Here is a 27,693-nt window from a genome sequence, read left to right on the forward strand (position 1 = left end):
GTAGTTTATATACTATATTGTAAACTTTTTTTTTCAATTTTGCTTACAATGGATTCGTAATATTTTTCTGATTCTAAAGGTATATATGAACCCATATTTTTTTACTTGTGAAATGATAAAATTGAGTTCAAAGTTTTTATTCTCGTGGGTTTAAAAAAATCGATTTTTTCAATAATTACCTGACAGAATTGAAAAAGTAAGGTGTCAAATTAAAGATCTTACTATTTTTGTTCATAATGGCCATTTTCTTTCTTTTTTTTGTTGCATTTTAGTACCTTAAAATCGACTTAATTTTTTTTTTTTAAACCTAAATTACTTAAAAAATAAGAGGTCTACAAAAAAACCGATTGCATATCTGAATTCTATGAAAAATTTTACATCTACTACTTACTAAAAGGACCGGCTAGCTATAAAAAAAAAGTTGATACAACTTCTTTACAATTAAAATTTAAATACATCACGAAACCTATAAATTATCTAATCTGGAAATCATTCTCTTTGCTTGTTACTCTATATCTCTAAAACGGCTGGTGTAAATGCTCTTTACTTATGATGTAAGTCTCCTCTAGGTCCTAAATATCAATTCAAAATTCTCATAAGAAAAAGGATCGAATACATAAAAATGTAATTTATTAATGTTAGAAACGATTTATTGAAACTAGAAAATATTGGTAATATTATCAAAAGCTAAGTTTTTCTACAGTTAATGTCGGTCCGTCCGTCCGTAACAGTTAACTCTTTTCGTTAATTTAGACAAGTTAAAATTGTCTTATCGATTTCAATAATTGTATTGACATAGAAAGCGTAGCAACTCTTTAATCGTGCATTTAAAACAACTTTTGTGTATGTTATAATTATTTTATCATCTGTTTTTTGGAATAATGATTTCTAGGTCAACAATATTAATAGCTAGTCATCTCTATAATCAAATCCTAAAAATGAAAGTACGTCCTGTATATACTTAATTTTGCAACAAATGTATGTACAATTTTGTTTATACTTTCAAATTAATGTTCTGCTTGATAAGTTCTGACACTCTACAAGAGTAATTGTTCGTTTGTCCTTCCTTCCGATTTTAGAGCTTTGCTTTTTTTGATGTTGTCATCTTTGTTTTTTTAAATTTTGTGTTAAGACTTTACAATAACAGATCTATAGTATAGATTTATATACAGATAACTACCTTCCCCCCCATTTTACCTTTTCCAAATTACCTATTTCGTCTGCTAGCAATTTGTTTTCTGCGACTTGGCTGTGATAATATTCCCGACACTATTGCATTGGTTGATTTTCAAAGACCCATTTGAGAGTCGGCACAAGGTTACTGTGATAAGGACTGTCTGTCGGTTATGCTCATTTCTTTCTTCCGTTTTCCTGACTGTTCTTAATATTAAATGTATAAGCTTGGCCAGTTATGAATGTTGCCACCCTTGCTGTTATCATAAAAAAGCTATTCTAAAACCCATAAAGGTATCTTAAGGATAAGACAATAGGAGATAAATGGAAAATATTTCACATGATGATAAGCAAAATTACCCTGTCTGTGGATTAAAATTATTGGTTAAGTTTGGGCCCAACCTATTAAAATTCAACAAAAGTTCTCAAAGTTTTTAAGCCTACCAATAAGATATCATTGGTTTATTTGGATACCAGTGTAATATACGATCCCCCTCCCTTAGTAAATATGTCCTATGTATATTAACATTTTTTAGGGTAGCTTTGCAGTGGTCCAAGGCTAGTATGATTATTTTGTGTAACGATTAATTAACTCCCCCTCCTCCCGCTTTCCATATATCTCCTTAAAACTCCAGCTATGTTCATGATTATTTTGTTTTTAGTAGCGAAGCTACTCTATAACTCACTTTGTCTGTTCCTCTATCAGCCGGTTGTTGGGGAAATGTGATTTTCTCCACTGCAATTTGGACACAGGCGGCTAAATTTTGTGTCCGTCGTTCTGTCAGTCCTGGTACAAAATATAAATATTAAAAAATATATCAATACGTGAGAAAGGTTTTGTGTTTTTTCTCCGATACATATATTCTTTATATTAACAAATGCTCTTTAAATCTTGTCCGTATACCCATCAACGATTTTTTTGTGCTTGCTATTTAAGGATGTTGTCATCCTTGTTAAACATGTTATTTATAAAAAAAATTAACTATAGAGAAACTTGAACAGTCGCTGGATTGAAAATAATTCTGCACCAAGAAAATTTATGATCATTCAAAATCACCTTTTAGCTTAACCCTAAACAGTCCCCTTCTGGACCTTTTATATTTTATTGAAGAACCTTTGTTTTTAGGGGTTTTTATATTAAGAGAATTTTTTGATTTTTTAAAGCTTGAAGATCAATTTTGTGCGGTGCCAGCAGTTCATGGCAGCTTATGGCCACCACAATCGCCAAGTAAAAAATTGCAGTCACAGGAGCTATTTAAAGATTGATGGAGACCTAGAAGATCAAAACCTGCAGGATCATACCTGGAACCTTGAAAATATATATTTTATAGGGCGAATATAGGTTCGATATGATATGAGCTTATATCAAAGGTGCCATTACATAGTTTTAGAATATCTATGCCAAATTTAAAAATTCAAAAAAATCCTTAAGTAGATTATGCAATTTTCTTGTTTACTTCAACATATAATAAATCAGATGACCTACAAAATCGTTTATTTTAGCCCTTTACAAGACTTTTTTTGACTAGTTGCTTAAGTTTAATTGATTATTTCATTGCACTGTGGGCTAGAATTGAATCAAGACAAAAGTAAGTACCGAGCCCTGGGACCTATGTATGGTGAAAATAGACATAAAACCATGATGATTCCAGATAAAACCAAAATATTTTAGCGGGGGCTTTTTGAGAAAATTAGATTTGAAAATTTCAAATTCAATTTTCACCCCCTAGGAGTTGCCGCATAATCATGACAAGAAAAGCAAATATTATTTATTTTACATTTTGAACAACTCTGCTTTTATAAAATCATTCATAAAACCTCTCTACATATGATTTATTTTGGACTGAATTTTTGTGACCTTTGCAAAGCAAGTGATAAAAATGGCCATTAATTAACTCCCTCCAGGAGTGGTTTTTTGAAGAACTTTATAAAAGCAAAGTTGTTCAAAATTTAAAATAAATAATATTTGCTTTTCTTGTTATGATAATGCCGCAACTCCTAGGGGGTGAAAATTGAATTTGAAATTTTCAAATCTAATTTTCTCAAAAAGCCCCCGCTGAAATATTTTAGTTTTACCTGGAATCATCATGGTTTTATGTCTATTTTCACCATACATAGGTCCCAGGGCTCAGCACTTACTTTTGTCTCGATACAATTCTAGCCCACAGTGATTGGCATGCATCTTAAATGGGGTATTCCTATCCAGTATCAGTCCATCATTTATTCCCTCGGGTAAAAAATATTCATTCCTAAACAAAAAAATGGATAGGAATATCATTCTCATTTAAACAAAAACTCATTTTTATGCTAAAATGGGGTTTAATTTTGGTTTTTAAATTTCATTTATTTCCCTGGTATTATTTTTCTTTCTTTTAGTAATTAATAAAAATTCTAAAATCTTCCAAAAAAAATTAAAAATCTTCTAAAATTATACCAGGGATATAAATGATCATACCGTGGAAATAAATGAATATTTACATCCACTATTTAAGGGGTCGTTTATATGGGGATGAGTTATTTAAGCAAACAAAATTTAGCATAAATGGATCTTTAATACCAATATGTCAATGTCAATGTCTTTAAGTTATTTATAATCTATATAATTGCACGCTTGAAATAAGCTTATATCATATCAAACATATATTCGCCCTTTATAGTGGCCATATGAAATGCTTTTTTCAACAACAAAAAATTTGGTCAGTAATTTTTAAGATCTTGTGCTTTATTTGTGTTGAATTTTAGCCAATTAACAATGTATTCTAGTAGCTAAAGGATACTTCTACATTTTATAATGGAGTAAAATTGTTGAAAATAAATAACAAAGCTACTAATCTGAAAATTAGGATTTGTCAATTTATTTTAGTGTACAAAGGTTATTTTTAAATTTTCTCAAAATTTTCACCCATCATCGGTTCAGTGGTTACCGAGATCTTAAGAGACAAACTGACGGACAGACAGACATCGTTCGACTTTGTATTATAGATATATTGTGAAGCTCCCAACTGTTGGGTGCAAAGTCCAATGTTTAAAATGTAGTTTTTGCCTTTAGTCTACTTAAGCATCTAGAAATTATTACATGTGGTGATTTTCCTCCATTTCATATACAGGGTCTTTATTTACATACAAATGTTCATCAAATGTTTAATCCATGTTTACACATGCAATGTTATTAAAAAATTGCATATAATATTTGCCATAGACCGTGTCTTCAGGAAACATATGTATAATGATAACATTATTATCCTTAAAAATTTAGTCTTTCTTTGTTATTGGTCAAAAGTACTAAACGTTTTTTCTTGTGTTAGTTACTTATGCCCAGTTCAAAAACAACTTTTAGAGGTCGACCGATTTATTCTGTAGGTCAACTTAAACAAGTACAACTAACAAATGCCTTTATAAAATCAGTCAACCTAAAGCTTCCTTAGGTCAACCTAAAAGAGGTCGATCTATGTCTTTTGTGAACTAGGCTTTAGATTTTTTTTGTTTGGATACTTATTCATTTTAAAAGTTTCCAAATATAACTGGCTAAACTTTATTGATAGTATTCTTCAGCTAAGAATTTCAATTGTATTTATTTTATATTTTGCAGGTAAGCTTCTCAAATGTGTTTTGTTTTTCAATTAGTTGTAATACCAAAACAAGTATGACAACATCCATAACTCAAAAAATTTTGGAAATCGGACCATAAACACCAAAGGTATGGAGAAAAATGTGAAAAATACAAAAATAGCCTAAAACCTGCTTAAAACCGCCATTAATGTTTTATAGTTAATTGTGCTTCTCAATAATGGAAATGTTGTCAAAAAATGTCAGTTATAGGAAATTTAATTTTGATATTTATAACTGAAAAAAATTTGGAAATCGAACCATAAACACCAAAGATATGGAGAAAAATGTGAAAAATACAAAATAGCCTAAAACCTGCTAAAAACCGCCATTAATGTTTTATAGTTAATTGTGCTTCTCAATAATGGAAATGTTGTCAAAAAATGTCAGCCTTTTATCTTTTATAGGAGCCGAGAAAATCATGTTTCAGGATTCAGATGCGCACAGAGACTACAAGTGAGAATCTATTAGCCAATCCTAGATTAAAAGCGTCACATCTTACACTTGTTAAAGATTTGAAAAAAAATAATTCACCTTTTTTGTAGCGAAGCTACTCTATAATTAGAAATGTCTGTCTGAGTGTCTGTCCGTTAGACACCAAAAGTGAGAAATTTGATTTTCTCGGCTCCTATTTAAGATAGAAGGCTGATATTCCGGCCTTGTCAACATTCCTATCATTAAGGAGCATAATCGACTATAAACTATCAATGGCGGTCTGACTGCTTTTTTGCAGGTTTTAGGCTATTTTATATTTATTATAATTTTCAACATACCTATAATGTTTTTTGTCCGATTTAAAAAAAAAATCAAGATAGGGATATAAAATTAAATTTCTCTTGGTTCTAAGAAAACATTAATGGTGGTAGGATGCGCTTTTTAGCAGGTTTTAAGCTATTTTTGGTGTTTTTGGTCAAAATTAAATTTCCCTGTAATCTAAAGTTTTTTTTTGTGTTCAAAGAGAAAAGAACAGGTAGCTTTTTTATATTATACAGATTTCCCAATATTTGCGAGAAAGATTTTGTGTTTTTTTATCAAAAAAATTCATTTTTTATTGTAAGAAAAAATCATTTTGTTCGTTTTCCTTTCCATGATCTTTTGATGCGTCACTATTTATGGATGTTGCTATCCTTGTTTACATATTTCCAGTATGCCTTCGATTAATATTTGCTCAGCCATGCTGAAAAAATAATAGAAAAGCTTCTCTTTTAACAATAAGAATGTTTTATTTTTATGACCCATGTAGGTAAAATTTATTTTTTTGTGTTATTGTTTATGTTTGTGTTCTATAATCAAAAGAGTGATCAAATAATGCAAATTTATAATAATACTAGAGTTGGGCTCGATCTAATTATCTCGCTATTGGCTAGGTTTATTCAATGTTTTATTTACTTTCTTTTGGTTATCTGAATTCTGACTATTAACCCAATTCTTCCATTATTTTCTCCCTGGCGATTTCTTTCTTTAAACTATTTTAGGATCTTAATATTTTTTATTTCAAATTATCGTCCTGAAAGGGTTAAATGTTTAGTTAACTGTTAAATTTTAGTTCAATATCTGACCACAGTACACACGTATCGCTAGTATCAAAATATTTTAAAACTAAGTTTTCTTTTATTTACTATATTATAAATTTAAATTTCTGTTTTATGGATAGAAATTTAATACTTCAAAACAATTCAAATAACATCATGAAATAAATAAAATGAATTTATTCTTAATACAGTAAAATGATTGGCCTTATCGTTCTGGTCAATGAGAGTTTATTTTGGATTATTGGAGCACTATGAGTTTTAAACATCAAAACTTGAGCTCATATATAGAAATTTATTTCCTATATAGATATGTCATGGATCTTGATGCAATAAAGCAGGCTGTTTTGTAAATGTTAAAAATTGGAAGATTTCATTAAACAAAAGTTCCCGTAAATATACGTATTAAATAAGGATGACAACATCCATAAGTATTATAAAACTTTGGATACCCTGTATGATTTAAAGTCCATTATCCCCTCCCTCCCTAGGGAAAGGTGAGTAACTTGTAAAATCAAAAAGGCTGAATATTTATTGTTTAGCATTGAACATGACAGTTTTGGAAGTATAAAAAGTATGAACATTTTGAACTCAGAAAAAAGTGATCATTTCTCATAGGGCAAGATTTGATAATTAAGTAAAGAAGGGATAAAACAACCACAAGTAGCTTGGCTTCCCATTGATGTATTTGCCCAATGATGATACACAAAATTAACCCTGCTGTAGATTGCTATTAGTGGTTGAAACGTTTGGATAATTAACTTAATCATTCAACCAATCAAATTCAATAGGTGTCCCAAAGTTATTAGGTCAACGAATAAGAAAACGTTATTATAAAATTTTGTGAACTTTTTTAATAAACAGACAGAGAGAAAAGCTATGCTATGAAAAGTGCTTATTTTTAATGATATTCTTTCAGTTAACAAAAAATAGTTTTGAAAGTGCATGTGATTTATAAGGATCTTTTTGTTTTTATACACTTGCTTTTTTGGGGGAGGGGAGTCTTCCAACCAACCACCCCCATTTTTTACTTTTAAGAGAGAAAATAATTTTGTGAGGGGGTTCATTTCTTTTCAAGGGGCGATTTATCTTTGGAGGGTAACAATAGTTGTAAACCTTCCCAGAACCTGTGAGAAGCTACATTGTAAAGAAGAAACATATCGGTTCAGTGGTTAGCGAGATCCTTCAGTACAAACAGACAGACATACAGAGAGATAGACATCGTTCTACTTTGTATTATAGATTTATAGGTGTGTGTATGTGCAGTGTATGCTTACTTTACAATACAGTAGACAGACCTTAGTAATTGAGTAGCTTCGCTACTAAAAATTAACGTACTATTAAAAACATATGCAAATTATAAGTTATTTCAGGGAGGGGGGGATAACAGGCTGTTTATTACACTAGTCCCCAAAGTTATATAATTATGTTTTCTTATTCGTTGTCTCAACAACTTTGGGAACTTTTGTTTAATTTTGATTAGTCTGATAATTAAACTGTTTTTAACCTATTTTTTATCATATATCAAAAATATACTATGACACCAGTAGAATCAGACTGCAGAGCCCAAATTTGAATTAAGTCCCCAATAAACTTTTTTTGGGGGATTTAAAAATCAATTTTATATGTTGCTGTGATCATTTTGATGGAAGCAAAAGCATTTTTTAGTTTGGGGTTAAATTGTTTCTTACAGAACAATTTGATGTGATTCAGATTATATCAATACAATAATAAAAACTCTACTCTGTTCGTTGCAAATAATTTTTTTCTAAAACAATAATTTATATAGAAGAAATTTAACATTAAAATAAAACATATTATTCTGAAGTCTGAACCAATTAGAAGTCTCGTTTCATTTCAGTTTTTTACAATTCAAAAAAGAGTGTTTTCACAAAGTGACTTATTTCCAATGTAGTTAAATAATTTTTATTTAATCAAAATGAAAAGGATGAAAACTATACACTTAAAAGATACATGTTTTTTTAAAAATATTAAAAAAAATAAGTTTGAATAATCTTATATTTTATCATATTTGTATATGTGACAAAAAAAATTAGTTGTATTGCGTAGACGTTTGTTATCATCTTTCACTATTTAACCCTTTACAACCAATTTTTTTGTGTTTTAAATAAGTGATGGAAAACAAGCACGATAAAGTTAATTCATTGATATATTGTAAAGAATTAAGTTTTTAATGAATTAATTTAGATGAAATCAAAAGGCCTAATTTTACTCTATACCAGAATACTATATATATGAAGCAAAACACTCTAAAAGCTACGAATTTTAACCAAATAAAAAAAGACCTTTTGCTCTGATCAAAAAAGACCACAGCAACAGTAAAATTAATTTTTAAATCTCCTCAAAAAAGTTTATTGGGGACTTAATTCAAATTTAGGCTCTGCAGTTTAATTCTACTAGTGTCATAGTATATTTTTGATATATGTTTTAAAAATAGGTTAAAAACAGTTTAACTTAATTGTCCAAACGTTTCAACCAAAAATTTTTATCTACAGAAATGGTAATTTTGTGTAGCATAATTTGGGATGTACATCAACTAATTGGCCATTGTCTTATCCCTTTAGATACCTAGTTATTTTTTTTGTATTTTTGCGTACAAATTTGGGGCAATGAATTATTAGAGGAAGCTATGGTAAAATGTATACTGGCCTATTATTGGTCATTTGTATTCGTTATTTTTTTATTATGCATTATAAGCGGCTTCATATTTCAGTCCAAAATTAGGAACCAAGAATTTCAAACTAAAGAAAGAGTAATTTGTTCATCCCCATATGGAATTAATAACAATTTATCTTCCATTGTCCTATCCCTTAAGACCCTTGTGTTCATGACACATTAACGTCAGGTCCAACAACCTATTGTGGATAAAATAATGCCACGTCTCGCGGTCGTAGCGGTCATACGTCATATTGGAATTGTGACGCAAATTTAGATATCAGTTTTTGCTGTTTAATTTACTATTTTTCTTCATAAGATAAAAGCGATGCTTGCCTGATTATTTAATTCGTTATAAAATAAAGATAATTTTTATTTAAATCGCGAAATCTGGGATCTGAAATTTGCGTCACCTTTTCAACCTGAAAGTGGGGAAGAGAAAAAGGGAGGTGGTAGAACCGGTTATAATAATGTTTTGTTTTCTTGACTTTAAATTAAACTTCACCATCCCAACAACCAAGGAAAAACTTGGGGGGCGGCCATATGGGGTATTTGGATAAGTAATACCCATTAGACAACCAACTCATTGGTTGCATTACCTTACTCTGATAGTCCTTACTTTGCTATATAACGAGTTTATGATTAAAAATTCCTTAATTAATTAGCTATTGGTTATAAAAGTTTAATTATGAAGCTCTAGAAGTGTCCTAAAAAATGAGCCGCGTGACGTCAATTTTCAGGGGTTTCCTTTCGCACTTCTCCTCTCATCCATCATTTTTATGACGTCACACGGCACATATTTTAGGACACTTTTTAAAACTCCTTTAATTATAGGATGATACATTTATAGTCCAAACTTATTATAACGTTAAATCAGGAACCTAAGGGTATAAGACGTTAGCCGATAAATTGATATACAACCCCAATGATGATGCACAAAATTACCTATTCTGTGGCGTAAATTTAGTTGCGGAAAGTTTAAAAACTCAACTTAATAAACAAATCAATCAAAAATCACTTAAGTCTCCAAAGTTGTTAAGCTCATGAATAAGAAAACGTTATCATAAAACTTTGGGGACTAGTGTAATAAACAGCTCATTGTTCCCTTTATCTCTGTAAATAAATACAAGAAAACATTAAAAATTAGCATATGATTTAATTCATATATTTTAAGTTGCAAAAATATTCATGAATATAAATTTCGAGTTTTACTAATTTTTCATTTTAAATATGTTTACTAATATGTAAAAAACAACAAGGATGACAATGTTTATAAAAGCGAAGCTCTGAAACAGTAGGACAAACGAACATATACACCTGTAGAGTGTCAGAATTGAATAATCACAAATTTTAAGTGAATTTGTTGGAAAACTGCTTAAATACAGGAAACTGTTTAAGGACATACTTACATTTTTAGAATTTGTTTATAGAGATGCTTAGCTTTTAACATTGTATAATTAATTAGTTGTATGCCATAAAAATTTGTTGTTAAAAGGTAACCAACATGTGTAAATGGACCTACAGACTTGCTGGTAACTACTATAGAGTTGCTACGCTCCCTGAATCGTACCTAAATGTTACAGGAATCATCATGCAAAGTTTGAAATCTATAATAATATTTATAAACCTTACTATTAGAAGCTACACTGTAATGGAGAATAATAGGAGGCCATTAAGATCCTTTAGTACACACAGACACAGACAGACATGCTCTTACTATATTACTATGATTGTCTTATCCCCATAGACGTCCAAGGGGGGGGGGTTTAAAGGGGGGATTACCCCCCCCCCCCCCCCCTCCCAAATGAAGCACCCCCAAAATTTTGGTTTTTTTATTCTTACCCCCCCAAATAAAAAAGCTTGGACGCCCCTGCTTATCCCTTGATATTCCTGATCTTCTACCCTAGATTGGATGAATGAATATATGATTCATGTGGATATAATAACAGGGGAAATTTTGTCGCAAGTTTAGCTTGCTAATATGGACCTCATTTATTGGTCAGTTTGTTAATTGAATAACAGGGGAGGGGTCTGTTAAAGGGGTTTAGTGTGGGATATCGTTATTTTAGCCAGCTGCAAGCATTACTGTATCAGAGTACATGAAAGTCTAGTGCAACATTCAAGTAATAATATAAAGTTTTTCAGATGTAAAATGCTTTATTTTCGCTATTCCGAATGCAGATAAATTCATTAACAAGGATGACAACATCCATAAGTAGCGCAGCTCAAAAATTATGGATGGATATCCGGAAAAAATGAACTATAGAGCAGTTTCATGAAAAAAAAACTAAACAATCTCAAAAACCTTGTAAGATTTATACCGTGAAAATCTAGGAATCGATCCCGAACCTTAACCAATAAGCAAATCTTAATGAAACTTTGTGGGAATATTTAAATTGTTAACTTATTTAATCCCTGAAAATATCAGCCGTCTATCTTGAATATGACTAAAGAAAATCATAAAAACTTAAAAATCTAGGAATCGACCTAGCACCCCAATTAATTGATGAATAATTAATGAAACTTAATGACAATATGAAGAATGTTATCATATATAATCCCTAAAAATTTAAGCCCTCTATCTTTAATAGGAGCTGAGAAAATCACGTTTCCCCCTTTCTGTCTCTGACAGACGGACAGACGGACATTTCGAATTATAGAGTAAATTCGCAACTAACAAGAAGTATTATGTCCATAATTAGCGCAAAACAGATCCTTTAAGGGATCTTAAGGGATAAGACACTGGATGATATATATTGGTTTACACCCCACTTATGCAAAACAAAATTTTCCTTTCTGTAGATTAAGATTAACTCAGGAAACCACTAGTTTGTACAAACCAATCAATATTTAATAAAAAGCGTCCGTAATTTTTAAGAATGAGAAAACTTATTTTTAAGGAAAGGTATAATATTCATTTCAATGTCCCCTTCCTCCCCCTGGATTCATTATATCATCAGATCCATAGTATATACAGTCAACTACCACCCTTCCTTTTTCAAAGACCTCATTTGTCTGCTTCTAAATTATTTTCTGTTTCTGACACAATTGGTTGATTTTCAATGACCCAATAGAAAGGTTGCACAAGGTGGTTGCGATGGGGTGATACAGTTATTTAACCCCTTCTCCCTCTAGTGTTTTACTCTAATATTATATCTATATGATTTTTCTTCTAAAGAACAAAAAAAAAGTTTATGAGAAGCTTTACTCCTATGCTCAAAACATAACGTTGATTGAAAACATTTCAAATCTTAGATACAAAAGAAGTACACGAAGCTTTTCTATAATTAGCGTCCGTCCGTAACGGATAGCTTTTTTCGTTAATTTAGGCATGTTAGAATTGTCCTATCGATTTCAAACTTTGCATGGTGATTCCTTAAGTAGTTTAGGTACGATTTAGATTTTAACAACAAATTTTCATGTGATCTAATCATCCGATTGATCTGATTTTTGGTATATTAATTCCAGAGACAACAAAGTATAATGTTATAAGCGAAGCAACTCTGTAATCAAGTCCTAAAAATGTAAAAATGTAAAATGTAAAAATGTAAAATGTCCATAAACATTATCCTATATCAAGCAGTTTTTCAACAAATTCACTTACAGTTTTGGTTCGACTCTTATACATTTATATTCTGATTATTCAGTTCTGACACTATACAAATGTTAATGTCCGTTTGTCCTACCGTTTCTGTCCTTCCCTTTTATGGATGTTTTCATCCTTGTTTTATATAGACTGGTGGAAACTTCCCTAGCCTCTAGGTGCTCTGTATCATAAGTGGTAGCTAGGGGCTAGAAAAGTAGCTTAAAACCATCCTATTCTCAAGAATTAAATTTGAAAATAGAATAGCCTAATACCATTACAGGAGCTATGTAAAGCTTACCTAAAATAGATAACTCAATCGCTTCAGTAGTTGAGATCTTAAGCATCAGACAAAAAAAACTCTTACTACTTTATATAATAGGAAAGGATAATTCGATTGATAGATAGATGCTAAAGGACACTAAACACGTGTAGTTTTATGATATAATAAGGTTGACAACATCCATAAAAGCTCTGAAATGGAAGGACAAACGAACATTAACACTTGTAGATTGTCAGAACTGAATTAGCAGAATATAAATGCATCAGTAAAAACAATATTTTAGTGCCTAAATAGATGATGATGTTTAAGGACATACTTACATTTTTGGGACTTGTTTATAGAGATGCTTCACTTATAACATTGTACCTTGTTATAATAGGAATCAGTTTTTAAAAAATCAGAAGAATCAGATAATTTTAACATACCAAAATTTGTTGTCAAAAAGTTAAAAATTGACATGTTTAAAATGGACGTACGGAATTCTGGTATTGATTATAGAGTTGCAACGCTTTCTAAATTGTACCTAACTACTAGAGGAATCACTATGCAAAGTTTGGACTCGATAGGACAATTCTAACCTGTTTAAATTAACGAAAAGTGTTAACTCTCTGTGACGGACGGACGGACGGACCTACCCTAATTATAGATAGCTTGGGTTTTAAAAAGATATTTATTTCAGATGTTTAAACAATATAAATAAACAAATAAAATACGACGTAATATCTAAAAATATAAATATTGAAGGCCGATTTGACTTCAACAAAAAAAATATGTGCAAAGATAGAACAATAGCATAAATATAAATCTTTCTCCCATTCTCTTATGTTGGTAAATATATATTTAACATATCAAATTATCAATTGAGTCAAAATTCGCTAGTTTACCTTAAAATTCATTGTCCAGCACAACCCCGCCCCCCCCCCCCCCCATGGAAAATGAAAAAAAAGGAGGGGGTGTATTTTTTCGTTTGTCTGTTTGTTACCGTAGGTAAGGTTAGGTTAAGTTATATTAGGTACTGGGCAGAACCACATGGTTAAGGCACCGCAGGCATAGGTCCTGCATGGGTTAGGCATCCCCACACTCTTTTTTCAATTACTTCATCAATAAGGCAAGGGGGAGTTTCAATGCTCGATAAAGGTCTTTCAGGGAAAGCACCAAATAAGAAATCTTTGCATTTATGGATGTTGACATCCTTTTTAATAATCTATGAGGACGGAATACACATATTTTGGTGTATCTTGTTTGATTATTGTGCATGTGTATATGATCACACCCCCTTAGATAACCAACCCTTTGAGTGCACGACTTTTGTCTAGAAGTCCAAAATGTAAATGGTAATGATTTGTGCCAAGGCATTCTTCCCACTCTTAACTATTAATGTCGTGCACCTGACATAGCAGCAGTAGGGACCTCTTTAAAGTCTTTGGTTATGACACGGTGTTGGGCCAATATTCGCCACGCGTTACGCCACAATCGCAATCTACAGCGATCTAAAGGGATAAGACAATGGCCGATGAATTTACATACATTTTCAATGTTGATACACAAAATTATCCCTTGTATACATTAAAGTTAGTAACATGAGACGTTAATGAATCTACCAATCAAAATTAACTGGAATTTAGAATATTGTTCAGCAAACGGAACACAGTAATAGTGTCTGACTGATTATGAAGTAACAAAAAAAATTAGCCAATGAGAGGCCACTATAAATTTTACCATTGGTCAATAACGGCCTCTCATTGGCTAATTTTTTTTGTTACGTCATAATCAGTCAGACACTATTACTGTGTTCAGCAAACGAATAAGAAAACGTAATTATAAAACTTTGAGGACTAGTGTAATAAATAACCCAATGTCCCCTCTCTCTCTCTGCGCGGGTTATCCTTGTTAAATGGACCATGTTGTGTAAAAGTTTGAATTTATAAAACATCGCTTGTTAGGAAACAACGGATAAACAAACGGACAGTTTAGCAGTACGCGCCGCTTTTCATGACCAATTAAAAACATAAAATTTTGTACATTTTGTACTCTGTTTCCCCTTAATCGCAATGGCTTATAGAATATACGTGGTTATTAGGACAGGGAAAAAATCGTCGTCAATTAAGGTTGCTAACATGGACATCGTTTATTAGTCAGTTTGTTAATCCAGTAGAAGAGGATGGAACCGGTTAAAGGGGTTGGATGGGAGATTTTATCCAGCTACAAATTACACTTTATTAGAGTACATGATAATCTGGTAAAAGATCTAAGTAGTAATAATAAATCCATTTAGTTAAACAATAGATATAGTAGGCCTAGATCCCTAATAAGTAATTTAGACAATCCGGCAATATTACTGGGGAGAATGTGTACACATTTTGATACTGTTGGCAATTATATTTGGGTACAAGTATGATATATTCAGTCAAATGTCCCCTACCTACCTGCATTAAAGAACTAGGGATCTAAAGGTATAAGACAATGGCCGATAAATTGATGTCTATCCCAAATAACAATACACAAATTTACACCTTCTGTATAAAATTACAATTAGTAGTTGAAACGTTTAAACTTAATGAACCAATCAATAATTTTTCATTAAAAGTCAATAAAGTTTTTAAGTCAACAAACAAGAAAACATTATTATATATGAGACAAAACTATCTGAAATATGGTTAAACTCACGAAATATTTTTTTATGCCTAAAAACCATCCTAAATTGTTAAACATACATAAACAATTGATAGTGTATCAAAGAAAAGTTTTTTTAGTCCTTAAAATAAACAAAATTAATTTTTTTCATTTTGACTTTAGCAACGCCATCAACTTTACCACATTGAAGAGGAGTTACTAATTTTGTCCTAAAACTCACAATTTTCAGAGTTAAAACATGTTTAATACCTTAATCTCTTCCTTTAAACTTGCTTGACAATCGGAAACCTTTAAATCAACACATTTATTAGTGTGTAGGAGAACAGCTCTTCACAAGTCATTTTTACCTGGAGGTCGATTGTGGAAAAACCTTGGCCTAATATCAAATTTTTTTTCATAAATGGAATAGTCCATACTTGGGTAAAATATGTTATCAATGCTAGATTGGAGACGTTATTCTAACTAGTTCTATAACTGATTAATATGTTTCCAAAAATCTAAATTTCTTTCTTTGCACTTCTTTGTACTTGTTTTTTTGTCAAAATGATAAAATGTTTTAACAAATAGCGAAGCAACTTTAAAATTAATTTTGTTTAAACCATAGGGTGTGTTTTAGTTAATTATGATAAAATATATCAACAGTAAAGAAGAACTGTTGAGCTGCAAAAGTGTTGTAATATTTATTGATAGCCACAGCCAGCGGCTGGTAGTTTGCAGCTCAACAGTTTTTTGTTACTGTTGATATATTTTCTCATAATTAACTAAAACAAACCACAAAAAAAAACAAGATTACATGTTCCATATTACAAGTTTAGCTGAATAATTGCACCAGTGGTCATCCGCCAAATCGCCAAATTAAAAGTTTTGCAGAATATTTCTAGACTGAACCATAGTATTATAATTCAGAGCTCTATCTTGTATATGGGCCTCAGACAGAGCGAACTGTTACTGTGAAAGTGTACAACCCCCCCTTATGAAGACTAGGAGTCATTTATAGACGTCCAAGGGGGGGGGGGGTAATGGGGCGATTACCCCCCCCATTCAAAATTTACCCCTACCCTGGGGGTGCCGTAGGCACCCCCAACCATTTAGGAGGGGGTATTTACCCCCCCCAAACAATTTTGGGGGGGTAAATACCCCCCAAAACTTATAAAACTTATAAATACTGAATTTGACACTATACTGTTAAATAAAAAAACAAGGTTCACAACATCCATAAGTATCAAATCACAAAATCTATTGTTAAATAGACAAACGGACAAAGTGAGTTATAGAGCTGATTATCTGTTATAAAAAGAAAGAGCAGTCTGACCACTACGGATGTGTTATACTTAATTATGCTCCATATTTATGTGAATAGCTACAAGAATTTTCAGCCTTCTATCTTTTACAGGAGCTGAGAAAATCACGTCCCCCCCCCCGTTTTGTCTCTAACAGATGGACTAATAGACGGACATTTCGAATTTTAGAGTAGCTTTGCTACTAAAAAAATGATACATTGAGAAAATCAGTTGTGAAAAATATAAGCGGCTTAAAAGCAGTCCGACTTCTATGGATGTTTTATACTTTATGCTCCATATTGATTTAATGTTTACAAGAAGTTTCTGCCTTCTATCTTTTATAGGAGCTGAGAAAATGATGTTTTCCCCTTTTTGTCTCTAACAGACATTTTGAATTATAGAGTATCTTCGCTACTAAAAAAATAATACATTTTTAAATTGTATTAAATAAGGATGACAACATCTATTAAAACAAAGCCCTTAAAATTAAAAAGAAATTGATTTAAATTCATGGTTGCCGTTTAAGATTTGTAATATTTTCTATACCTTATATAAAACATATAGAGCTGAGAAGCATATTATGGATGCTTATATTCATCACAATCATTGGATCTTTGTTTAGGAAGGCCTAAACAGATATTTGTTAAATCATTTTATCATTTTGACAAGAAAAACAGGTACAAAGAAGTTCAAAGAAAGAAAACTAGATTTTTGAAACATATTAATCAGTTATAGAACAAGTTAGAATAACGTCTCCAATCTAGAATTGATACCATAATTTACTCAAGTATAGACTATTCCATTTATGAAAAAAAATATTATATTAGGCCATGGGTTTTTTCACAATCAACCTCCAGGTAAAAATGACTTCTGACTAGCTGTACTCCTACACATTAATAAATGTGTTGATTTAAAGGTTTACGATTGTCAAGCAAGTCTAAAGGAAAAGTTTAAGGTATAAAACTCATGTTAACTCTGGAAATTGTTCAAATGAGAACAAAAATATGATTTTAACATCCTTGTGTTGGCAGCCATGGCTTTACCTAGGTGTATAAGAAAAATAAAAAAATCTTTTTCTATTGTTGGAAAAAAAAAAAATTTTTCAACACACTATCATTTCTTAATGTATTTTTTTATAATTTAGGGTAGTTTTTAGGCTTTTTCCGTTCATGCGTGATATTTTTGTATAAGGAAGTAAGAAGTGCTCATATATCTAGGGACTAGTGTAATAAATAGCCCAATGTCCCCTCTCTTTCTCTCTGCATAAAAGAATACTAACCCTTTGATTGTATGACATTTTTTTAAAGTCTTTACTTTTGATTGATATTAAGTATCATTTATTCAATTGGCAAGGCATTCTCCTTTTACATTTTTCTCATGCATTTTACTTAGAAAAAATAGGAACCCCTTACAAATACCTTAAACTTTTTAGTAGCAAAGCTACTCTATAATTTGAAATGTTCGTCTGTCCGTCTGTCCGTATGTCCGTCTGTCCGTCTGTCCGTCTTAGTTTGAGGGAAACGTGATTTTCTCGGCTCCTATAAAAGATAAAAGGCTGAAATTTTTTGACAACATTTCCATTATCAAAGAGCACAATTAACTATAAAACATCAATGGCGATAGGACCGCTTTTTAGCAGGTTTTAGGCTATTTTTGTATTTTTCACATTTTTCTCTATATCTTTGGTGTTTATGGTCCGATTTCCAAAATTTTTTCAGTTATAGAATTAAAATTAAATTTCCTTTTGTTTCAAGAACACAGCAATTGTGGTCAGACACTCTTTTTTACGGTTTTTGGATATTTTTATATTTTTCACATTTTTCTTCATATCTTTGGTGTTTATGGTCCGTTTTTTTTTTAATTTTTGTAGTTAAAAATATCAAAATTAAATTTCCCGTTGTTATGAGCATCCAGTATGTAATTTACTTTGACCTTCAGTCTGTTAGTCATAGTACTGAAATATAAATAAATATTAAGAAATTAAAAACAAATGTTGAAAAGGTTTCGTGATTTTTTCCTCATAATCATGCTTTTGTCAACTAATATCTAAATTCTTATTTAATTGTTTATGCTTCACTACTTATGGATGTTGTCATCCTTGTTTTCTATCCATTTTACCTAGAAAAAATAGGAACCCTTACAATACCGTTAATTAGGACAACATAAAATTGTTACAAATTGTATAGAATTTAAATGTACACAATTGGTCATCTTGGCGTTCTAGTGTAAGGCTTGCGCGAGAGAGGGTAATTCCAATGGGGGAGGAGGAAGGGGAATCGAGTGTGTGTTTTGGTTGTTTTATAATTTTTTAGACCATTTTCATGGGTATCAAGTAACTTACTTTGGTGCTTTTTTTAAGGACGTTCAAGTTTTTATCCGGGGGGGATGGAATCTCAATTGCATGGGGATTAATTAGTTTGATGGGGGTAGTAAGGAATCCCCCCCCCCTGACCACTTCATAATCAATTTTAACCCCTATTTTTCATTTTTTTTAAGGGGATGCAAAAATGTTTTGGGGGTTGCTAGTGGTAAAATTTTAAATGGGGGATAAACACTCTTAGCCATCTCCCATTTGGAAGTCCTTGCTTTATTATTGAGCTACTGGCTGCACCCCTAGATATCTCTAAAACACCTTTAAGAAGGGGAATGGGGTTAAAAAACAACAAACCATCTTAAAATTTTCTCGAAGCTTAATTATCTGGGAAGAGTAACTGTTTTAAGGTTTACTTTTCTTTGGGGGGGGTGGGGTCGAGCTCACCTCCCTATATGAATAAGAAGCTTCACTATAAAGTATAACAGACATACAGACAGACATTTCATAAATAAGAATAGTTTAAAAGCATTGCAATTAAAAAAAAACATTTGAGAACTATGACATACTTACACAAAATTTAAATTACAAATACAAAAACGTCATAAAAAAATTTAGTATTTGCTTACTTAATCTTTAAAATTTTAATATTACATTACACTTTAAACCAAAAAAATAGGATTTTTACATTTTTTGCTGTTAAATTTTTATGTTAGATAATAGCATGTTAGAATTCTGTTATAATATGGGCCTTAGGGCCTTTAGAAATCAAAAAGTGGAGAGGCTTTTTTGTAAGGCCTATATGTGAAGGGGAAAAGGCCTATATGTGAGAGGGAAAAGGCCTATATGTAAGGGCCTATATGTGAAGGGTAAAAGGCCTATATGTAAGGGGGAAAAGGCCTAAATGTAAAGGGGGAAAAGGCCTATATCAGTGGGGGGGGGGGGGAAAGGCCTATATGTTGGTTTGTTTTGAATTAGTCAGAGTGATTTAGTGTACATCATGACATTATATGTGTCATGTCTATCTATCTATCTATTTATCTATCTATACAGTTGATAACTATTTGAAAGTGCCAGTGATATCTATCTATCTCATTATCTATCTTTATATATATTCATCTATCGTTCTATCCATCTATTTATCCATCTAGTTTCATATCTATCTTTATATCCATCTAGTTTCATATCTATCTATCTATCTAGGGAAGTTATTAACTATTTGAAAGTGACATTGATATTCATTTATTCTAGGATCTATGTTTATATTTATCTATCTATCTATCTATATGTCTAGTCTCATATCTTTCTATCCATCTATTTATCTATCTATCTATCTAGGTTCATAGATATCTTTCTTTCTATCCATCTATTTATCTATGTAGTTTCCTATCTATCTAGTTTCATATCTATATATCTATCTATCTAGTTTCATATCTATATATCTATCTATCTAGTTTCATATCTATATATCTATCTATCTAGTTTCATATCTATATATCTATTTATCTATCTAGTTTCATATCTATATATCTATTTATCTATCTAGTTTCATATCTATATATCTATCTATCTAGTTTCATATCTATATATCTATCTATCTAGTTTCATATCTACGTATCTATTTATCTATCTAGTTTCATATCTATATATCTATCTATCTAGTTTCATATCTATATATCTATCTATCTAGTTTCATATCTATATATCTATTTATCTATCTAGTTTCATATCTATATATCTATCTATCTAGTTTCATATCTATATATCTATCTATCTAGTTTCATATCTATTTATCTATCTAGTTTCATATCTATATATCTATCTATCTAGTTTCATATCTATATATCTATTTATCTATCTAGTTTCATATCTATATATCTATCTATCTAGTGAAGTTATTAACTATTTGAAAGTGACATTGATATCCATCTATCCTAGGATTTATGTTTATATATATCTATCTATCTATCTATCTGTCTAGTCTCATATCTTTCTATCCATCTATTTATCTATCTATCTATCTAGTTTCATATCTATCTATCTTTCTATCCATCTATTTATCCATCTAGTTTCATATCTATATATCTATTTATCTATCTAGTTTCAAATCTATCTTTATATCCATCTAGTTTCATATCTATCTATCTGTCTGTCTAGTCTCATATCTTTCTATCTCTCTATCCTTCTATTTATCCATCTAGTTTTATATCTATCTTTATATCCATCTAGTTTCATATCTATCTATCTATCTATCTAGGGAAGTTATTAACTATTTGAAAGTGACATTGATATTCATCTATTCTAGGATCTATGTTTATATTTATCTATCTATCTGTCTAGTCTCATATCTTTCTATCCATCTATTTATCTATCTATCTATCTAGGTTCATAGATATCTTTCTTTCTATCCATCTATTTATCTATGTTAGTTTCATGTTTATCTAGTTTCATATCTATCTTTTTTCATATATATATCTATTTATCTATCTAGTTTCCTATCTATCTATTTATCTATCTAGTTTCATATCTATCTATTTATCTATCTAGTGAAGTTATTAACTATTTGAAAGTGACAGTGATATCTATCTATCCTAGGATCTATGTTTATATATCTATCTATCTATCTATCTGTCTGTCTAGTCTCATATCTTTCTATCTTTCTATCCATCTATTTATCCATCTAGTTTTATATCTATCTTTATATCCATCTAGTTTCATATCTATCTATCTATCTATCTAGGGAAGTTATTAACTATTTGAAAGTGACATTGATATTCATCTATTCTAGGATCTATGTTTATATTTATCTATCTATCTATCTATCTGTCTAGTCTCATATCTTTCTATCCATCTATTTATCTATCTATCTATCTAGGTTCATAGATATCTCTCTTTCTATCCATCTATTGATCTATGTTAGTTTCATGTTTATCTAGTTTCATATATATCTATTTTATATATTTATCTATCTAGTTTCCTATCTATCTATCTATCTCATTATCTATTTATTTATCTAACTTTTTTATCTATCAGTTTATCTATCTATAATACAAAGTAGAACGATGTCTGTCTGTCCGTCTGTCCGTCTGTCTGTCTGTCTGTCCGTCTGAAGCTTAAGATCTCAGTAACCACTGAACCGATTGGGCTCTTCTCTTCAGGGATTATACCTACTGGTCCTGTGATGGTTTTAAGCTATTTTCTTAGGGGGTGGGACACCCCCAACCCCCCCAAAAAATGAAAAATAACCCCCCCCCCAAAAAAATTTTTTTTTACTTTTTCTTTTCAAATCTAAAATACGAAAAATTAGGTTGCTCAAACCTCTTGGGCCAAAGCCCCTAGAGGCTAGGGGCGAAGCCGCTAGTCCATATAATAAAGTAACAGGATGTCTGTTTGTCTGTGTATTTGTCTGTTTGTGTGTATGTTTGAACCGAAGGATCCCGCTAACCGCTAAACCGATCGGGTTCTCCTTAACAGTGTAGCTTCTCATAGGTCCCGGGAAGGGTTATAAATATTTTGGGGGAGGGTACCACCACCCTCCCAAGAGAAACTTTTAAAATTCGAGAGAAAAAAATTTTTACTTAAGAGACTTGAACGCAACATAAAAAAAAACATTTAAAGTGCCACTAGAGGCCTCTAGGGGCGTAGCCGCTAGTCCATATAATAAAGTAACAGGATGTTTGTGTGTTCCAAAGGATCTCGCTAACCACTGAATCAGTATGGTTCTCCTTTACAGAGTAGCTTTTCATAGGTCCAGGGAAGGTTTTAACTATTTTGGGGTTCCATCACGCTCCCAAGAGAAATCGTCCTTAGAAACCACTCCCGCCCCACACAAAAAAAATTCCTCCCCCCCCCCCCTTAAAAAAATATATTTTTAAAAAATCCTAGTTGGGTTATCGAATTCAACTCCTTCCTCCTCAAGTGCCCCTAGAGGCCTCTAGGGGCGTATTCGCCAATATTTACTGATAGTAGTAGGTAAACTAAAAATCATTGAAAGTAGTTCTTATGAAATGTGAGATTTTTAAAATAAAAAGGATGACAACATCCATAAGAGCAAAGATCTAAAATTTAACAGTTGGACAAACAAATATTGACACTTGTAGAGTGTCAGAACTTACTGGGCAAAATATTGATATAGAAGTCTAAGCAAAATTGTATCTAAATGTAATGTTTTAAATGAATGTACAGACTTTCTGATAACGCTTATAGAGTTGCTACGCTTTCTAAATCGTAACTTACTATTTAAGGAATAATCATACAAAGTTTAAAATTGATAAGACAATTCCAGCATGCCTAAATTAACGATAAGAGTTATCAGTTACGGACGAAATATATTATGGAAAAGCTTTACTTTTATTAAGTATATCAATATTTTTAAATTTAAATATTAAATATAAGCAAAAATTTGTAGGGGTCATTATTTCTAGAAGTAATTTCTCTAAATAAAAGGGTATGTGTACTCTCCCAGAAAATAGATAAAAACCTTCCCAGCAAATATGCAAATATACTTATTTTCCCTGCTTTAATGCTTCAATAAATACCAAATAAAAGCTTTCTCTTCAGGGAAAGGATAATTGAACGATAAATTGATATACTTTCCCTGAAATAAAAATTAAATGTATTTAGATTATAATTTTTCGTTGGAAACTTTTGACGCTTTTAATCTAGAACAAACTAGCGACTACGCCCCCCAGAAGCCTCCAGGGACCCTTAAGGTAGGAGGAGGGAAAGTCGACCTTATCCAATTTTAAATTTGTGTTTCAAAAGAGTAAAAAAATATTTTTTCTGGGGGAGGGGGAAGGGAATGAAGACACCCTCCCCAAAAATAGTTTAAAACCTTCCCAGGGCCTATAAGAAGCTTTACTGTAAAGGAGAACAATATCGGTTCAGCGGTTAACGAGATCCTTGATCGGGACAGACATGAAACGCTTACTACTTTATATAACGAAAAAGATGTATAATGTGGTTAAAAAACTTTGGGTACCAGTGTAATTTACAGTCCAATGTTCATTCCCTCCCTGGCTGTTTTACAATCAATCAATCAAAATGCAAAACCAAAGAAAGTATAAGAAAGCCGAATTCGGGGAGGAAACAATAAACTAAATTTTCTGTTATTTTATTGCATTAAATATATCATTATTGAAATCCTTATACTAAAGTAACAGGATGTTTGTTTGTCTGTGTATCTGTGTATCTGTGTGTCTGTGTGTCTGTACTGAAGGATCTCGCTAATTGCTGAACCGATCGGGTTCTCCTTAACAGGGTTAGCTTCTCATAGGTCTTGGGAAGGTTTATAACTTTTTTTTGGAAGGGTGGGACACCCCCAACCCCCCCCCCCCCAAAAAAAAATGAAAAATCCCCCCCTCAATTTTTTTTATATATTTTTTAACTAAAATTAAAAATGAGGGGGGGGGGGCACCCGGCATCCCCCCCCCCCCCCAAAAAAAAAAAATTTCGCCCCCCCCCCCCAATTTTTTTTACTTTTTCTTTTAAAATTTAAAATAAGAAATTGGGTTATCAAATTTGACTCTCTCCTCCTCAAGTGCCCCTAGAGGCCTCTAGGGGCGTAGCCGCTAGTACCGTTATATTTAATTAAGATTTTCTTTCATTAAGATATCGCTAACCATTGAACCGATTGAGCTTGCCATCTTAGTAAAGATACATATAGATCCCAGGATGGTTTAAGGCTGTTAAATTTTAAATCTAAGTAATTATACTGTATATTAAACTGCTACTTAAAGTTATCTTATTCGTTGGCTAAAAAAACTTTGAGGACTTATAACGATTTTTCTCGTATTTATTTGAATCCGGTGGATAGGAACTGGTTCTCATCCACACGAAAAAACTATGTCTAGCATCGTATTATATCCATCTTTCTACGAATATAGAAATGTACAATCATAAGATTAAAACCAGTTTTTTTATCCGGTGCCTTCGACACCTCGGGGCTAAAAAAAAACTAGTTTTAATCTCATAATTGTACTTTCTATATCCGCGGAAAGCCGTTTATAATACGATGCGAGAAATAACTATTACTGTCCATTTAGCTATTGATTAATCCATGAATCAGAATTTGTGTTTTTGTTTTTCATAATATTTTTCTCTATCTCTGAAATAAGGAGCAAAAAATGGCCTAAAGAAATTTGCCTCGCCCCTTTTATTTTAACTAGGACAATTATACACATTGCAATATAAAATTCAAAACAGTATATATAATATTATACAGTAGTAAGGTTTTTTTTGACTGAAACTTAAGATTTCAATAAATTCTAAACCGATTGAACTCTCCCAATTAGGGAAGCAACATGAAGGTCCAAGAACGGTTTAAGGCTATTTTATTTTGAGATTTAGGTTACTTTTCTGTCCGTGCAAAGTGAAATGATTTTTTTTTTGGTTTTCCATTAAAATCTTATTACATGGTTTTAGACTATGTTATTTTAATTTAAAGCCTTAGGTATGATTTTATGCTAATTTTCTCACCCCTCTTTCGCTCCTAGAAGGATAAAGAACAGATGTTCAGAAATGCCCTAATTATATAGGAGCTTCGCTATTCCAAAACGTAGTTGACGCTTTCTAATTTTATTCATCTAGTTATTATTGCCTGTTTCATTTTCTATAAAGCCATTTTATGGGATAAGACAATGGACGATAAATTGATTTACATACATTGTACATCCTCAATGACGATAAACAAAATTACCCCTTCATTTGATTTATTATTGGTTCAAAGGGTTCGGGCACTCATCGTTAAAAGCAACCAATAAAAATTTATAAAAAAGTACCCAAAATTTTTAGGCTTTATTGAGAGATGGTGTTTATAAAAGTTTTATATATATTTATATAAATTTGTCATATAAAAAAATGTCCATCTATTTATTCGTCTTTCTATCAATCTATTTATCAATCTATCTATCTATTTATCTATCTATCTATCGCTTTATCTATTTATCTATCTATTTATCTATCTATATAGCTATTTACTTATATGTCTATATATCTATCTATCTATCTATCTATCTATCTATCTATCTATCTATCTATCTATCTATCTATCTATCTACCTACCTATCTATCTAAATATGTATATATTTATTTATTTATCTACCTATCTATATATCTATCAATAATAAAAATGTCCATCTATTTATTCGTCTATCTATTAATCTATCTATCAATCTATCTATCTATATATATATATATATATAAATATATTTATCTATCTTTATGTATATCTATCAATCTATCTATTTTTCTACCCATCTATATATCTACCTATCTATCTATTTATCTCTCTATATATCGATCTGTCTATATTTCAGCCTAAAAATGAATATTAGCGCAGCCACCCTATAATGAGTACCTTACACAATGTGTTCAATAATGGAGGGGCCTCCACCGTGGACTCTTTCTTTCTATCTATCTATCTATATTTCAGCCTAAAAATGAATATTAGCGCAGCCACCCTATAATGAGTACCTTACACAATGTATTTAGTAATGGAGGGGCCTCCACCGTGGACTCTTTCTTTCTATCTATCTATCTATATTTCAGCCTAAAAATGAATATTAGCTCAGCCACCCTATAATGGGTACCTTACACAATGTGTTCAATAATGGAGGGGCCTCCAGTGGATTCTATCTTTCTATCTATCTTTCTACCTACCTATATTTCAGCCTAAAAAATGAATATTAGTGCAGCCACCCTATAATGAGTACCTTACACAATGTGTTCAATAATGGAGGGGCCTCCACCGTGGACTGGAGACAACAGGTAAGAAAATAATTTAAATAAATAGATAGATAGATATAAGGATTCAGACCCTTGAGGCCAAAAAGTCTCCATATTAAATTGATGTACATCCCCAATTTTAATACACAAAATTACCTCTTCTTTTGATTACAATTAGTGGTTGAAAGGTCTGGATATTCGACTTAATAAACCAACTAATCAAAATCTATTTAAAGTCCCCAAAGTTGTTAAGCCAACAAATAGGAAAACGTTATGATAAAACTTTGGGACTAGTGTAATAGACAGCCTATTGGCACTTTTCGTCTGCTAATCATATTAATAAATGATAATATAGGTTGAGAACCTGTTCTAATCCAGCGGATTTGATCGGGGTCATTGGGCTGTTTATTACACTAGTCCCAAAAATTTTATGGTAACAGTTTCTAACTTAACAACTTTGGACTCTTTCAATGAAATTTTTATTGGTTGGTCCATTAAGTCAAGTGTCCAAAAGTATCAACAACTAATTGTAATCTAAAGGAGGGATAATTTTGTACATCAATTTATCGGCCATTGTCGTATCCCTTTAGATTCCTTTGTATTTTTAAAGTTTCATTTATTTCTCTAATGAACAAATAAGGTTATTTAACAGCTTTAAACTTATCTTTAAACAAGGATGTTAACATCCATAAAAGCGCAGCACTTAAACGGTCAAAGTAAATTTGTTGAAAAACTGCTTGATACAGAATAATGTTTATGGACATACTTACATTTTTAGGGCTTGATTAAAGAGTTGCTTCGCTTATAATATTTTACTTTGTTGTCCCATGAATCAGTACACTAAAAATCTGATCAATCGGATTATTAGTAGCAGTGCAATTAGAAATTATACA

The 27,693-nt window shown here is 31.3% G+C and overlaps 1 protein-coding gene and 1 long non-coding RNA gene across 2 annotated transcripts in view; both read left to right on the forward strand.

Moving 5' to 3' along the window:
* The first annotated feature begins 3,224 nt into the window (after positions 1–3,224).
* The window catches only part of LOC145332665 (uncharacterized), a 140,436-nt gene continuing 115,967 nt past the window's right edge, over positions 3,225–27,693 (forward strand). The window contains exon 1 of the long non-coding RNA XR_013884254.1: positions 3,225–3,291. This is a non-coding gene — a long non-coding RNA (uncharacterized LOC145332665). The remainder of the gene's footprint in view (positions 3,292–27,693) is intronic.
* LOC145332649 (facilitated trehalose transporter Tret1-like) overlaps positions 26,396–27,693 on the forward strand; it is a 36,759-nt gene continuing 35,461 nt past the window's right edge. Inside the window, exon 1 of the mRNA XM_080177656.1 lies at positions 26,396–26,842. Coding sequence (XP_080033782.1) covers positions 26,780–26,842 — 63 coding nt within the window. The 5' untranslated portion in view covers positions 26,396–26,779. The remainder of the gene's footprint in view (positions 26,843–27,693) is intronic.

This window comes from Acartia tonsa, chromosome 11 (assembly GCF_053477335.1).
Source record: "Acartia tonsa isolate MP-2025a chromosome 11, ASM5347733v1, whole genome shotgun sequence".
Taxonomy (NCBI): Eukaryota; Metazoa; Arthropoda; class Copepoda; order Calanoida; family Acartiidae; genus Acartia; species Acartia tonsa.